This window comes from Lemur catta, chromosome 10 (genome assembly GCF_020740605.2).
Source record: "Lemur catta isolate mLemCat1 chromosome 10, mLemCat1.pri, whole genome shotgun sequence".
Lineage (NCBI taxonomy): Eukaryota > Metazoa > Chordata > Mammalia > Primates > Lemuridae > Lemur > Lemur catta.
The window spans coordinates 12,318,533-12,333,225 of record NC_059137.1 but is presented as its reverse complement, the minus strand read 5'-3'; the positions used below and the strand labels follow the sequence as shown (position 1 = coordinate 12,333,225).

General features: G+C 47.6%; 1 protein-coding gene across 2 annotated transcripts in view; it reads right to left on the bottom strand.

Annotated features, from left to right (window-relative positions):
- TTLL11 (tubulin tyrosine ligase like 11) overlaps positions 1-14,693 on the bottom strand; it is a 220,970-nt gene that overhangs the window by 130,751 nt on the left and 75,526 nt on the right. For both annotated transcript variants that reach the window (XM_045563494.1, XM_045563495.1), the window contains 3 exons: positions 13,424-13,999; positions 2,561-2,656; positions 1,658-1,773 (listed from right to left, as the gene is read on the bottom strand). In XM_045563494.1, the coding sequence (XP_045419450.1) occupies positions 1,658-1,773; positions 2,561-2,656; positions 13,424-13,999 (788 nt within the window). The remainder of the gene's footprint in view (positions 1-1,657; positions 1,774-2,560; positions 2,657-13,423; positions 14,000-14,693) is intronic.

Below are 14,693 nucleotides of genomic sequence, written 5' to 3'. Positions count from 1 at the left end.
TTTTGGTGAAGAATTTAAGAAGGCTCAGACCATACAACAGCTTTTGAAATTCCTGTTCCCACCAAAGGAATCAGAATGCTAATGTATCAAGGTCATCCTAAAAAACCTGCACCACGATGCCACACTGGCATAATATGCCACCAAAATCTCCCCACACTGCCATACGGTCTCTTAGGACCTAATCTCTGCTGGTGAGATCGATAACTATTAGAGAATCAGTTTCTGAGGACCAGATTGCAATTCAAATCCATTGCTTTCCTCAGGGCTGGAGAAAGAAAGCAGCCGTGTACACATGTGTCCTAGTGAACACGCTACGTGGCCGCCGTCGTGTTTGAGCTGCGCAGAGGACACACTACCGCTTTGAAGCACTGATCGGTGGAAGCCACACCTGGCAGGACTGCCCCATACAAACTACAGGTGAATATTCTCAGCTGAGTCTTGCCAACAACTGCAACTGGGCCTTTCACAGTGAAGAACACTCTGGAGAACTCAGCCCGGCAGGCGCCATCCAGCCTGACTCAGGTTATAACAAATGCTCCTTCGGGGTAACGTTTCGTGCCGGGCAGTGGCGCTCAACCTCGGCTGCACAGTACAACCCGTCACCTAGGGAACGAGCAAGCTGTCTGTGGCCAGCCCTCCAGCCCAGCTAATTAAAATCAGCATCTCTAGAAGCAAGGGCTCCAGTACTATTTTTGAAAGCTCCCCGGATGGCTCTAATGTGCAGCTGAAGGTGAGAAGCACTAACGTAGGGCGACGCTACCAATAGCGGGGCTTCAGCCCAGCTGGTGAGGAGCCTCAGTGGAGGAACCTGCGCAGCCCACTTGCTTAGGGAAGGCAGCGCTCCTCCCAGTCTTGCACCACTGCTGACGAGTGCTCTGCCTGTCCGGGAGCATCTGGTCAATCTGACTTGTCAGGGGGTCTGAGAAGTGCTATGTGAGATGCCTGTCTTCCATTTTTCTGCCTAAAACGTAGGCACAATGATACTGACTCAACCCTTAATTCGTGAAAGCCTGGAACTTGGTAAAAACAAAGCAAACAACGGACCCAAGTGAAATATCGTTCATTTCTGGAGTGAGTCTGTGGAGGGAGCACATACCCCCCAGCAATATCCCAATGGAATGTCCCACTGGGTAGGTGGGGATGGAGAAGAATTATATCTGTTGCAAATATGATAGAACTGTCTTTAAATTGGCACTGAAAATTTTGAAACTAAAAGCTTATACTGCAAGAGTGTAAACATCATGAAGAAAATAAAAAGGAAGCAGCTCCTACCATGTCCAGGTTCCCTGCGGCCCTCTTCTCCTGCACTGTGTTTGATTTTTCCTGTGCTTGCGGAGGAAGAGAAGCCCTATATGAACAATGATGGGCAGGTGGAGATCCCATCCCCCAGGGAAAATAGGTTCTTAGAAAAGACTTCCCGGATCTGAGTAACAATCACTCAGAAATTCATCAGCTGAGCCCCATCTGCCAGATTCTGAGCCACCAGTTGCTTGGGGGCTGATATTAACACAATGAAAATATGATCTATTAGATTGTTTCATAGGTAAATCTCACTCACGACGTTAACAGCTTCCAAGAACTTAACTTACCTGCTCAGGACAGGAAGCAGAGTTAGGAGGCAGAGTGGTTAGAAACAAATGACATCAAAGATACTTACTGGCTCTCTCTTTTCTTCTTAAGTGGGTCCATGAGGCGCAGAGTGTCTCTGATCACAGCCACCTTCACTTCTTCATCAACAAGGCTGGGGACATTTTCAAACACCCCTGGAGAAAGCTTGAATGGGTAAGGGTTCTGTGTCACCGTGGAGACCAGGACTGAGTGCCAAGTGGCTATCAGCCTCGAGTCCTCCAGCTAGCTCAAGGGGTTGCAGTAATAAATTTTGCCTATGCTAATCTACAGAAGAGAATTTCTAAAGGCTCCTTTTATACTACCTTAAAAAGGTCGATTTCCTTTTACAAATCAACAAAATACATGAAGAGGAAAAATAGCACTATGTTTTTCTGACTATCAAAATGATACATGCTCACTGCAGAAAATTAAGAAGAAAGGGGTTAAGAAGATTCAAAGAATTCAAATAATCCCCCCAAACCCAATGTTAATATTTGTTATATTTCCTTCCAGTTTTTTAAAATACATTTTGGCAGGGGTGGGGAGAGGAAGATATAACCACTGTTAAATGTACTATTTATCTTAGTGATTCAAGCATATCTTAGTGATTCAAGCATGTCGACATGGCTAAATCATATTCACAGAATTTCAATTAGTTCATCTCCTGAGGCTAACTAATTAGTTCTTGACAAAACTGATGGGAAGGCTCAGCTGCTTCGAAGTTTCCAGACCTTAAAAACGGGAAGAGTGGCATGCTGGGAAATTACCATAGGTCAGATAGGTCTTATATTAATAGACCACATTCAGAACACAGCAAAACTAAAATTATTTGGCTGGAGCAGAACTTTGCTGTGGAGAGTTGAGGACGATGAAGCTTGTTTGGCTCAGTGAACTCGAGAGTAGGAACATGAAGTTGTATGGTAATAGAGTCAGAGATGCTCAAAATACTTACTTCGTGTTCATGCTCGATTCTCATGCTGGGGTTTGCATTTACTTCAAGTAGCATAGGCTTCAGATTTTTCATTAGAAGAATGTCAAAGCCTAAAATCTGGACAGGATAAACATAATTCAGAGTTACGTCCTCTAGCCGCAATTTCTATTCGGGAATTGAGTATGGTATTAGGGTCATTAAGGTGGAAGTAAATTCAAACTCAGCCCCCGGTCGTGGCCCTGACCATGGCTTCTCTTGCTCACAGCCCCTCTTCCTCTGGGGGTGTTTGTCAGACCAAATGGACGCAGGGGATTGTACGGGAACCTTCATAATGGGCTGAGTTCCCATAGTGCATTTCTGCACTGTGTTGTCTGAAGTGCTATGAGATGCTGACCTCTTTCTTCCCTCACAGGTTTTTTATTATGTTGAGGGTGAGCACTAGTCCATCAATTTCTCCCTCTGCCTTTTCTTCTGCTCTCCTCTATTAACTTGCGTCTTAGCTGGATCTCTGAACACCTAAGGCTGCTTTTCTTGTCCTGGGGTGGACATCAGTATCACATAAGGACCCCTGGCAAAGCCACTGCCTCCCCCAGCCCACACCGACCGAATCAGAAGCTGTCAGGGTGGGACCCAGGCAAATATATTTTGAAAAAAACAAATCCCCCAGGTGATTCTGATACAACCTCTTAGTTAAGGAGAAGGAAATACTGATTAGGCACCTACTAGGCACCAATTACCTATGACACACTGATTATACATACTCTCATTTAACCCTCGGGATGGTGTATGTGGGGAAGGGTCATGTTCTCCATTCCACAGAAGCAGAGACTGAATCTCAGACAGACCCCAAAGTCTTGGGGGCGAAGTGAATTGCCCCCAAGACTGCCTAGCTTATGAGTGACAGAGCTGGACAGAGCTGGATTTCACACCCAAGCAGGACTGACTGCATAATTTGTGTGACCCAGTACAAGATGAAAATGCAGGGATCTTTTATTCAAAAAGTCTTAAAAATTTCATGCTGGTAACAACAGAGCATGAAGCCAAGCTCAGAGCCCTTCTGAGCACGGGGCGTGTGCGACTGACCTGCACCTGCGGCTAACTCCAGCTCCATTTGCTGGACGCCGATTCTCAAATCCAGCATCCTGCCCCAGCCGAGGCTCTGCCTTCCAGCCACTCTGGTTTCTCTCAATTCCTCATAAACCCTGCAATCAGGGCAAGCCGCCATGTGCATCTTGTTCTCTCTGCCTGAAACAATCCTTCACCTGGGTAACTTCTCATCCTTGAGCTCGCAGCTCCTAATTAGATTCAGATTCAGACTACAAGGACTTCAGGTTCTCAGGAGGACTCTTGTTATCTCTACAGAAGAGATAACGTAGAAAGTTTCTAACATAACGATAGCACCCCAAAGTCACAAAACAAATAATGTGGAGAATAAAAGAGAAAAAGGAAAAGAGATGGTTGTAGACTCCCCTCCCCTGTGGATTCAAGAAGAAAAGATGAGGAAAATCCATTCACTTGTCTGGATAGAATATGCATCAGTTAAATGATAATTATTAAACCGTAGCTTCATCCTTATTAATGAAATCAGAGCCCGAATGACCATTTTGGGGGATGATTCAAGATGAAGTTATTTTTCAGTGAAGGGCAATAAGGATGAGAAGTTGGGAAAAGTCACCCGTGCTCTATTTTTCTTTCTCTGGTCACGAAAAGAAAGGAATGGAAATTCGGTAGACAATGTCCCGTGTGTGACAGATCTGCTTAATAATATATGACAAGGGGATGTGAGTGATGAGGGTTCTTAGGGACTCTGGTGACATCATCAGTCTAACTTCAGACCTGGCCTGAGACATGTGATGCTGAAAGGCTGCAGAGAGTGGCAGCTGCAGGGCCCACGTTTACCATCCTCAGTCACCAACTTGGACTTTTTGCTGCGGCTTAGAAGTTTGGACTTGTGCTTTCTCAGCCTGGTGGACTCTTCCCGGCCCAAGGCCCAGGGCTTTCATGCATGTAAAGCCATAGGGATGCCGGGAGCTGGAGCAGGGGTGGTGAGGCCTCATCAGCCATATTGGCCCGCCCCACCAGAGGCATAATGTAAGAGCTTCCAGAACCTAAACTTGGGAGCATGTTTTTGAACACGTTGGGTCTCGTACACAAATGCTTTGGAGCCAGAAAGACCTGGGGTCCAAGCCCAGCTCAGTCTCTGACACACGCTGGATGACTTTAGGTAAGGTGCTTGGCCTCTCTGAGCCTCAACAACTTCATCTGACAAGTGAGATTACAGCTGCCTTTCAAGGCTGTTGGTAACAGGTGAAAAGCAGGGTCTAGGACTGTGCTCCCATACGAAATGTATTCAGTAGGTGCCAGCTCCCTTTCCAGTTTCCTGCCAGCTCCACCCACAAGAAACAGCATTAGTGTGCTTTGGAGTCAAGAGGAGCTAATATCTTAGTTCTGCCTGTGACTTGCATGACTATAGGCAAGTCACTCAGCAGCTGTAAGCCCAAGTTGCCGCATCTGTAAAATGGAAATATGAATGGTACCTACTTACCTTGGTTCATTCATTCATAAAATATTTATTGAAAACTTTCGGCATCCCAAGAACTACTCTGGCTGCTGGAAATATAATAGTGAACTAGACAAAGTCCCTGTCCTCTTGGAGCTTACATTCTAGTAGGGGAGGCAGAATCAAATAAATATAATGCAATGCAAACTAGTTGGCACAGGGCTTGACGCTTAGCATTTAATGAAGCCCAGGTTTATTATATATATATTTTTACAAGTGCAAGGAAATATGAATGATTTTCAAAATTTCAGTGAACTGTGTAGCACCAATGGATCTCGGGAAACAGAATCACGGAACTAGGAGGAGCTTAGAGTTGATCTTGTCATAAAATCCCAGAATGTCCCAGCCAGCAATTTCCCAGTTAGGAATTTGCTTGGTCCTGTGTTTTTCGGCAGGCCCAAGGGGAACGCCAGCCAGATCAGATCAACGTTAACTTATTTTATGGACTGGGGTTTCTAGGGAAAAGGTTTTACATTTTTTTAAAATCACTGATCTAATCTAACATCCACTTTGTGCAGACCAGGAACCTGCAGCTTAGAAAGGGGAACACCTCTCTCCAAATCCCTCCAACAGCTGGTGGCAGAGCGGGAATTGCCAAACAGAGAGACAGCTCTTCAGTCACGTGATACTCTGCCTCCCTAAGTAATTCAATCAGCATGGTGCGGTGAGCGCCTCCTACATGAGGGGTTCCCTGGGGGACTTAAAGATAATGGTCCTTCATCCCTGACCTTTAGAAGCTTCAAATCAATTTGGGGAGAAAGGGCCCTGAGCTGTTAATTATTAATATAGATTCATGCAGAGGCTCCAAGCTACATCCCGATGAGGGGGGTCTCTCCTGAGCCCCGGACCCACTCATCTGTCTGCACCAGAGTATTCCCAATCAGGAAGTCCCGGGCTCCTCAAATTCAGCACATCCAAACTCCCTATCTGTGGCCAGCAGCCTCTGAGATGGTCCCAGTGGTCCCCACCTCCTTGTACTCAAGCCTCAGTGTGTAACCCCCTCACACACCCTGGCGTGTAGGCTGCATGTAGTGACTTGTTTCTAACAAATAGAATAGGGCAGAAACAATGGGATGTCACTTCCAACAGTAGGCTCTAAAAAGACGGTGGCTTCCATCTTGGGGCTCTTTCTCCCACTCTCTTGCTCGCTCACTCTGAGGGAGCCACCTGCCTTGGAGTGAGCTGTCCTGTGGAGAGGCCCGGGTGGCCAGGAACTGATCTCTCCAGCCACCAGCTGGGGGACCTGAGGCCTGCCAACAGCCATGTGAGTGACCCTGGAGGAGGGTCTTTCCCCAGTCAAGCCTTGAAACGACCACAGCCCCAACCGCAGCCCCGGCCGACATGTGGACTGCAGCCTTGCCGGAGCCTCTGAGCCAGAGGCAGTCTGCTCAGCCTGCATTCCTGACCCACGGAAACTGAGGAAATGATGCTTGCTATTTTAAGCTGCTAAGTTTGGGGGTAATTTGTTATACAGCAAAAGATAGCTAATACAGGCCAGGCGCCGTGGCTCACACCTGCAATCCTAGCACTCTGGGAGGCTGAGATGGGAGGATGGCTCGAGGCCAGGAGTTTGAGACCAGCCTGGGAAAGAGCAAGACCCCATCTCTACAAAAAATAGTAAAAATTAGCCAGGCGTGGTGGCACCTATAGTCGAGGTACTCGGGAGGCTGAGGCAGGAGGACTGCTGGAGCCCAGGAGTTTGAGGTTGCTGCGTGCTATAATTACACCACGGCACTCCAGCCTGGGCAGCAGAGTGAGACTCTATCTCGAAAAAAAGAAAAAAAGACAGCTAATACACCATTTCTCTAAAATCAACTTTGCCTCCTATACTTCTTATCCACCCAGTCACCCAAGTCAAAGTGTTTCCTGTCACCCCTTACATCTAGCTGGTCGCCAACTCCTGCACACTCTGCCTCCTAAAGAGCTTTCTAGATCTGGGCCATCCTCACTCCTACTCTCCATCCGGTCTCTCACCTTTTCCCTGCTCTCAAACTCACCCCTCTAATTCATCCAGCACAAGGGGCTGCCAGCATCATTTTTCTAAAATGTGAGTAGAATATTAACACTCCTCTGCCTAAAATCCCTGCCTGCAGAATGAAGCCCAAGTCTACTGATGAGTTTTTCTTCAGTGTCTAATTTGCTGTTAATCCCATCCAGTAAGATTTTCATTTCGGAGATTATATTTTCTTCTCTAGAAGTTCCATGTGTGTGTATCCTACTTATACACATATTTCTTTTTAGTAGTTTCCACTTCTGTCTTCATTAAGCTCATATTTTCCTTAAAACTTTTGTACAGAGCTATAATAGCTCTTTTGACATTCTTTTCCTACTAGTTCCATCATTTCTAATATTTTTGGAGCTGTTTCTATTGAATGATCCTCCCCATTGGGATAGGGTACCTCTTCCTGCTTTGTGGAAGGTTTAGTGACTTTTCTTTTGAATGCTGGACATTGTGATGTTACAATGCTAAGTTTCTGGATTTTGTCTTCCTTTTAAAGTGCTGGACTTTGTTTTGGCTTCAGTTATTTGCATATTAGTCCGATATCTTCGAAGCCTGTTATTTAAGGTGAATAGGATGGGTCTAGCATAACCCACATTCCAGGGAAGATTCAACTCGACCCATTAAGGAAGAATTTCTTGGGGATCTCCACCAAATGCTCTCAGTCATCAGCAAGGACTTGCCTCTCCCACCTCCCAGCCCTCTGTGACCCCTGGAAGTTGTTCAGCTTATCAGTTTCCAGGTCATTCTCTGCCCAGCTGTATGCATTCCCACTCCACACGTGCATGGCCTAGGACTCCACAAAGACTCTTCGGGATGCCATGCAGATTTCTGGAGCTCCTTTCCATAGCTCTACCCCACAACTTCCAGCCACCTCAGCCTTCCCAAACTTCAATCTCTAGCTCCTCAGCTCACTGAGGTCACAAGGCTCTGTTTAGGTTCACCTGCCCTGTGTCCATATTCCAAACATTGCCTCCAGACAGAAAACTGAGGCAACCACAGGACTCCCTTTCGTTTTTCCCCCTCTTTTTTCAGGGTTCACAGTGCTGAGCTGTCTGTTGTCCAAAGCCTGAGAACACTTATTTCACATACATTTCTGGTAGTCTAGTTGTTTGTAGAAGGATCATGCCCAGAAGCTAAAGTCTCAGGAGGTGACATATGCACAGGGACTAAATGATGTGAAAGAATAAGTTGTTTTTGAAGAGCTGGGGAAGAGTGTTCCAGGCAGAGGGAACAGCAAGAACAAAGGCCACTTTTGAAGAACAGCAAGGTGCGAGCGAGAGGGAGCGTGGAAAGAGATGAGGTCAGATAGAAAGACAGGGACAGATTGGGTTGCATCTTGCAGACCATGATAAGGAACTGGGATCTTAAGTGCAATGAAAAAAACCACTGGAGGGTTTGAGCAAGGGAAGTGACTGGATCCAACCCATGTTTTAAAAGCATCTCTTTGATGCTGGGCATGGTGGCACACACCTGTGGTCCCAGCTACTCAGGAGGCTGAGCAGGAGGATCACTTGAGTCTAAGACCAGCTTGGGTAACATAGCAAGACCCTGTCTCAAAAGGGAAAAAAAAGCATCTCTTTGGCTACAGTGAGAAAAATAGGATATAGGCAGGAAGGCGGGAAAAGGGACCTCACTTAGGAGGCTAATGCAGTAGTTCCAGTGAGAGGTGATGGCTGCCTAGACTCGGATGGCAGCAGCAGAATTGGCTAGAAGTGGTTACATTTGGGAGATGTCTTAGAGTGTATTTACAAGAGCTGCTTATGGATTGGATCTAGGAAGGACGGGAATAGAAGAAAGAAGGATGACTCAGGCGTTTGGTCCCGAGTCAATTAATTACTTAATTGATTGAATGCTATTCATTTATTGAAACAGGAAAGACGATGGAGAATAGTTGTGGGAGGGGACTCAAGAGTTTGATTTTGGACATGTTAAGTGTGTGATGCCCTCTAGCTATCCAGGTAGGAAGTTAAAGTGGGCACTGGGATATACCAGTCTGGAGCTCAAGGAGAGGTCACGACTGGAAATACAAATTTAGAAGCTTAGGCCAAGTGTGGTGGCTCACACCTGTGATCCTAGCATTTTGGGAGGCTGAGGCAGGAGGATCGCTTGAGGCCAGGAGTTTGAGACCAGCCTGGGCAATAGAGAGACCCCATCTCTACAAAATTTTTTTTTAAAACATTAGCTGGTTGTGGTGGTGCACACCTGTAGACCCAGCTACTCAGGAGGTTGAGGCAGGAGGATCACTTGAGCCCAGGAGTTTGAGGTTGCAGTGAGCTATGATGATGCCGCTGCACTCCAGCCCTGGTGACAGAGTGGGACCCTGTCACAAAACAAAAAGTACCAAAAAAGAAATTTAGGAGTCATCAGCGTGTAGCTGGTACGTAAAGCCATGGGTCTGGGTGAGATCCTGTAGGGAGTGATTATGGATAGGAGGCCAAATTTCCAAGGATTGGGCTGGGGATCTCCAACAATGACAGGTCCAGAGGAGGAGGCTGAGATGTAACAGCCAGTGAAGAAGGAGGGAAGCCGGGTGAGTATGTGTCCCCCGTCTTCTGTTTGGCAAATCCTTCGTCATGCCTTAAGCTCCAGCCTAAGCAGCTCCTCTTCCAGGAAGCCTTCCCTGACTGGGTTAGGCAGAGTTAACCACTCCCTTTTCTATGCCCTCCCAGCACTCTGTGTGCCCTCCCGCAGTATTTCTTACAAGGAACTGCAATTCTCACACACGCACTGTGCACCCCTTAGGTGCAGGGACCCTGTCTTCTCCATGACCACACGCCCACAGCTAGCTCAGAGCTCAGCTCAGTGGGTGCCAGGGAATGTGCTAGAGTCCAAAGGAAGAAAAAGCTTAAATATCACAAGTGGTTCAGGAAGACATCACAGAGAAGGTGGGACTCAAGCAGTACCCTGGAAGGCCTTGAATTTAAAAAAGCAGTGAGCACGGGAGAGAGCGTGCCAGGTTGGCCAAGACAGAGGAGAACAAAAAGGCAGAATTGGGAAAGCACAAGTTACGTCCAAGAGACAGGAATCAAATCTGTTTTGCAGGACTGCGGGGCTCACGGAGGGTACAGGGAAGCTAGACCGGGGCCAGGTTAGGAGGTGACAAATGCCAGGTGAAGGACTCAGTTTTCAAACTATGCTCCTTGGAAATCTGGTGTTTTGGTTAAGTTTAAAGTGTGAATATTTCATGGTTTCCTATAACCTCAAGGCTCTTCATCACAGACAAATTTGAGAACTATTATTACAAATAACAATGTAATAATCATAAAAACTGCCATTTATTAAGTGATTGCTATGTGCCAGGTACTGTGCTAAATGTTCCACGTAGCTTTCCCTCATTTGAGCTTACGACTCTGTAAGGTAGTTACAAATACGATTTCTGTTTGCAGATAAGGAAACTGAAGCTGAGAAAGGTTAATTTGCCAAGTGCACCAGCTAGAGTTTCTGGAAGGAGGAGCTGGGATTGGCTCAAACCCAGGGTGTCTGACAACCAGATCCAAACCCTTAGCCACAACGTGGCTCCTTGGCCTCCTCCCTTTGGGGTGTCTGGGCTGAAGAGCGCGGAGCAGGTCAAAAGGAACAAAGAGAAAGAGGAGAAACATCTTAGGATTGAGGAACAGTGTCTCCTCCAGACATCTAAGGGAAAGTAGCATGGGCCGACGAGAGAATTAGCACAGAAAGCTAGAAGTAGACACAGAACAAGCAATGGAACTGGGAAAGACTGTTTGTGAAAGCCAAGCTGAAACCCGTGTATTTCTGCCCGATGAATCATCTACACCCAGATGGACCTTGCTGTTTAAGACAGGGTCACACTGGTGCCCTCGGGAAGACTGACATGAGGATATATTGCTGGGGGCTGCCTGGGCAATGACAAGGGACAGGGTGGAATGACAGGGCAGCCATGTTCCTAGGCAACAGATTACAGGAAATCTGCCCGCAGCCTGAGCAGTGCCAGCAGCTGCTCCGGGCCATCACAATTTCCCAAGTAGTTATTGTGGCTATGATTGGAAAGGGGTCACAGTCACATGTTTAAGATAAATGTAATTTTTTTGGCTCAAGCTTATGTTCTGGAATGCTGCAATCTGAGCCAAGCCCAGGCTAAAAGCAAGAGGGGCTGCATGGCAAAGAAATAATTTATCGCATCTGCATAGAACATTATGGTTTGCAAAGCCCTTCACAATCTTTATCTCATTGGAGTTGGACAACAACCCAGTGAGGTGGGTGAGGAAACTGAGGCACAGAGAAGTTAAGTGACTTATGCAAGATCACACAGCAAGTCGATAGCAGAACCATCCTGTGTCCCTAAATCTTTGGGTTCCAAGTCAGTTCAGGTTGACCCAAACTAACCCAAACTGACAAGTGTTCCAACAAGTGATAAGAATAAAGAAAGTAAGAGAAGACTCCAAGGAGAAAAAGATACTCTTTTCCTCTCTCAATCGCTGTGTGTCTGGAATGTACAGTAAAACAAATTCCAAACACCTGACGCTTACACCTTGCCAAAGCATTTTCACCTACGTGACTTCACTAAAAAGGCAGGTAGGGAAGTGAGAGTGGGCCATTTGCACAGGGAAAGGCAGAGGCTTGGGGTGGTGAAGAAATTGCCCAGGTCACACGGCTGGAAAGAGGAAGAGCTCTTCCTTGAACTTTCCCTCCAGCCCGGCGCTCCCCTCTCGCCCCAGGCCTGGAAGCGTTTAGTGCACTGGAACAGTGGGAAACGGTCACAAGGCTGTGGTTCCATTTGCTAGACATGATCTGTCCAAACCAGTGGCCCCCGTCTGCCCTCCAGATCCACCCGACCACTGCCCATGCGGCCTGTCCACAGCAAGACGCGTAGCAAAACAACCGTCCCGGCCCTCCACCCTGCCACTCCAACCATGCCAGGGCTCTGTGGCTTGGCCATGCGTGCTGGGCCCACATGACACTCCTGGAATAGCTGTCACTGTCAAACAGATGTGGCCACACAGTCCCCCAGGATGACCCCTGGATGCATCCACGTTGCAACTGTCTCCTCTGCCCTAACTTTTTGATGGCTCGGGTCAGGACTTGTTTTCTCCGGTCCTACCTCTCAGTTCTGCCCACTTATCTCTTCTGATGTTTTAAACCATCTCTCTGCTGGCTGAGCTGGACATCTGCCTGAGAACCGAAGGCCTGGGGTCGAAGAGCCTAAGGATAGATCTCTGGATGACAGGCACGCCTCTTGGTGCTGATCACTGTCTGAATTCTCTCCCAAAAGGTTCCGCCAGCCTGCCAGGAAAGCACACTGGCAGGGGCCCCGCCCCCGGGGTAGCCTCTCTGGGTTTGGGGCTGCACTTTGGGTCCAGATTGCTCTTCTACTGTCGAATGAACGCCCCGTCCATTAGAGACACCGCCCCATTCCCTCCCCTCTTGCTTCTTGCTCCATGAGAGCTGTTACCCTCCTGCCATAGACGGAAACAACCCAAATGATAGGTAAAGTGTGCGTATTTATAATGGAACACACAACAGTGCAAATAAAACACACCAACGACCCCATCAACATGTGTGGACCTCTGAACCATTGCATGTAGTGCAAAAGAATGTTGCAGAAGACATCATACTTTATAACAGCATTTTTATAAAACTCAAAAACAAGCAAAACAAAACAATTATTGTTTAGGGATACAGTCACACATTTAAAAAGTACTTTTTAAAGCAGGAAATGATAAACATAAAATTCAGGGTGATGGTTACCCCGGGAGCGGGCAGGGAAATGGGCTCCGTACGAGCATGCCCTGGGAATCTTGGGTTCAGAGCTGGGTTTGGGATAATCATTTTGTCATTTTGCCATATTGCTTCTTGGCTTACAAATATGTTCCATGCATTCTTTATTTTATTTATCAACTGCTACAAAATAACTTTAAGGATTAGGTGGAGAGGGTCCTAGAGGTGCCCCTTCTTCTCCTTTCCTCCCATTCCTAGTGGCAGGAAAATGTGCGCCCACTGAGTGTCTGGCCTCCATGTCCCCCACCACCCCCACCGTCACAGTAAAGGGTGGTAAAGGGTGTTGAATGAATGAATGAATGAATGGATGGCACTCTGCTTTACATGTTATCTCATTTAATTCTTACAAGCATCCTTTAAGGTAGGTACTATTAGTCTCATTTTACAGGTGGCAGAAGGGAAGGAACATGCCCCGAATCACACAGCTAGCAAGTAGAAATCTGAAAGTTGGACCCAGGTTTAACACCAAAGCCCACAGTACAACCCCCCGTCCCCCCTTCTGGCCATCCCACCTCCATGGCCCCCCACCACGAGGCCGGGGAGCCCTTTCGGGGTCCGGGCGAGGCTGGGAACTGGCGACAGTTACCTGGAAGCACGTGGGGCCCGGCCTCCCGGTGGGGATGTCCGACTGGTAGAAGACTTTGAGCTCTGGAGTCAGGGCGATGACAGTCTTGATCACCACGGAGATGATGTCAGACCAGACCTTCTTGATGTCAACGCCCTTGGAAGACAACCTGCAAAGGATGCTGGAGAAAGTCCTTTTGCTGCCCGTGCTCGCGCTGTCCGAATGCACGAAGTTCCCGCTGTGGATGTTCAGGGAATAGTTGGTTAAGTGCATGAAGACGTGGTGCAGGTTTTTGGGGCTGGGCTCCTGATAGGGCTCGGTACAGAATCTCGAGAGTCCGTCTTTGGCGATGTAAATCTCTAAGGGCTCCAGGGACTTCAGTAGGACATACAGACGGATATCGAACTTGAGCTTGTCGATAAGGAGAGGTTTGCAGAGGTACTCCTGGACCACCGCCGGCCTGCTCTGGAGGGTCCCTGTCAGGCGGATGTCACTGGGGTCTTTAATGAGGTAGATTCCGTCGCCCTGACAACCACCGTCAGGTTTCACAATAAACGTGGGCTTCCAGGAGGGGTCGCCATCTTTCACCATTCGAACCTGGCAGGAAGAGAAAGAATGATCAGTGTTCTGTGTTTTTCCTCTCTGGATCCCCGACACAGAGCAGGGTTTTGGCAAATGTTTGGTGAATGAGTGAAAAATGGTCCCTGCCTATCTGAGTACTCACTGCGCATCCACCATGGAGACGACACTGTACTCGGTACAGAGATAGTGACACAAGAATTGTCCTCAACCTTGTGCTCCAGAGCGAGATGGAGAGTGCAGTGGATTGGCAGCCACGAGACCTGAGTTCAAATCCTGTTCTTCCAGTTATTAACTACAACCTTGAATAAGCCATGTAACCAATAATAATGCTGAGAACAATAACGACGGCGATCTAATATCATCTTTGAGTGCCTGTGATGTGCCGGACACTGTATTGGGCACTTAGATAAGTTATGTCATTTAACTTTCACAGGAAATATGGTGCTGCCCTTTCATGTCGGGAACAGAGACGGCGCAGCAGTTGTTAAGCGTGTGGGTGTCCAGTCAGACCGGCTGGGCTCAGACGCTGGCCCTGCTACTTACTCTGTGACCTTGGGCAAGTGACTTATCTGCGCCCTCCTCATCTGGGAATAGGAGTAAGATTGTTCTGAGGATTAAATGCGATGACAAGTGCAAAGGGCCAACCAAGACAGCACCGAAGCCTCGCTGTGGCTATTTTTAAAAGATGAAGTAACTTTCCAGGTAACCC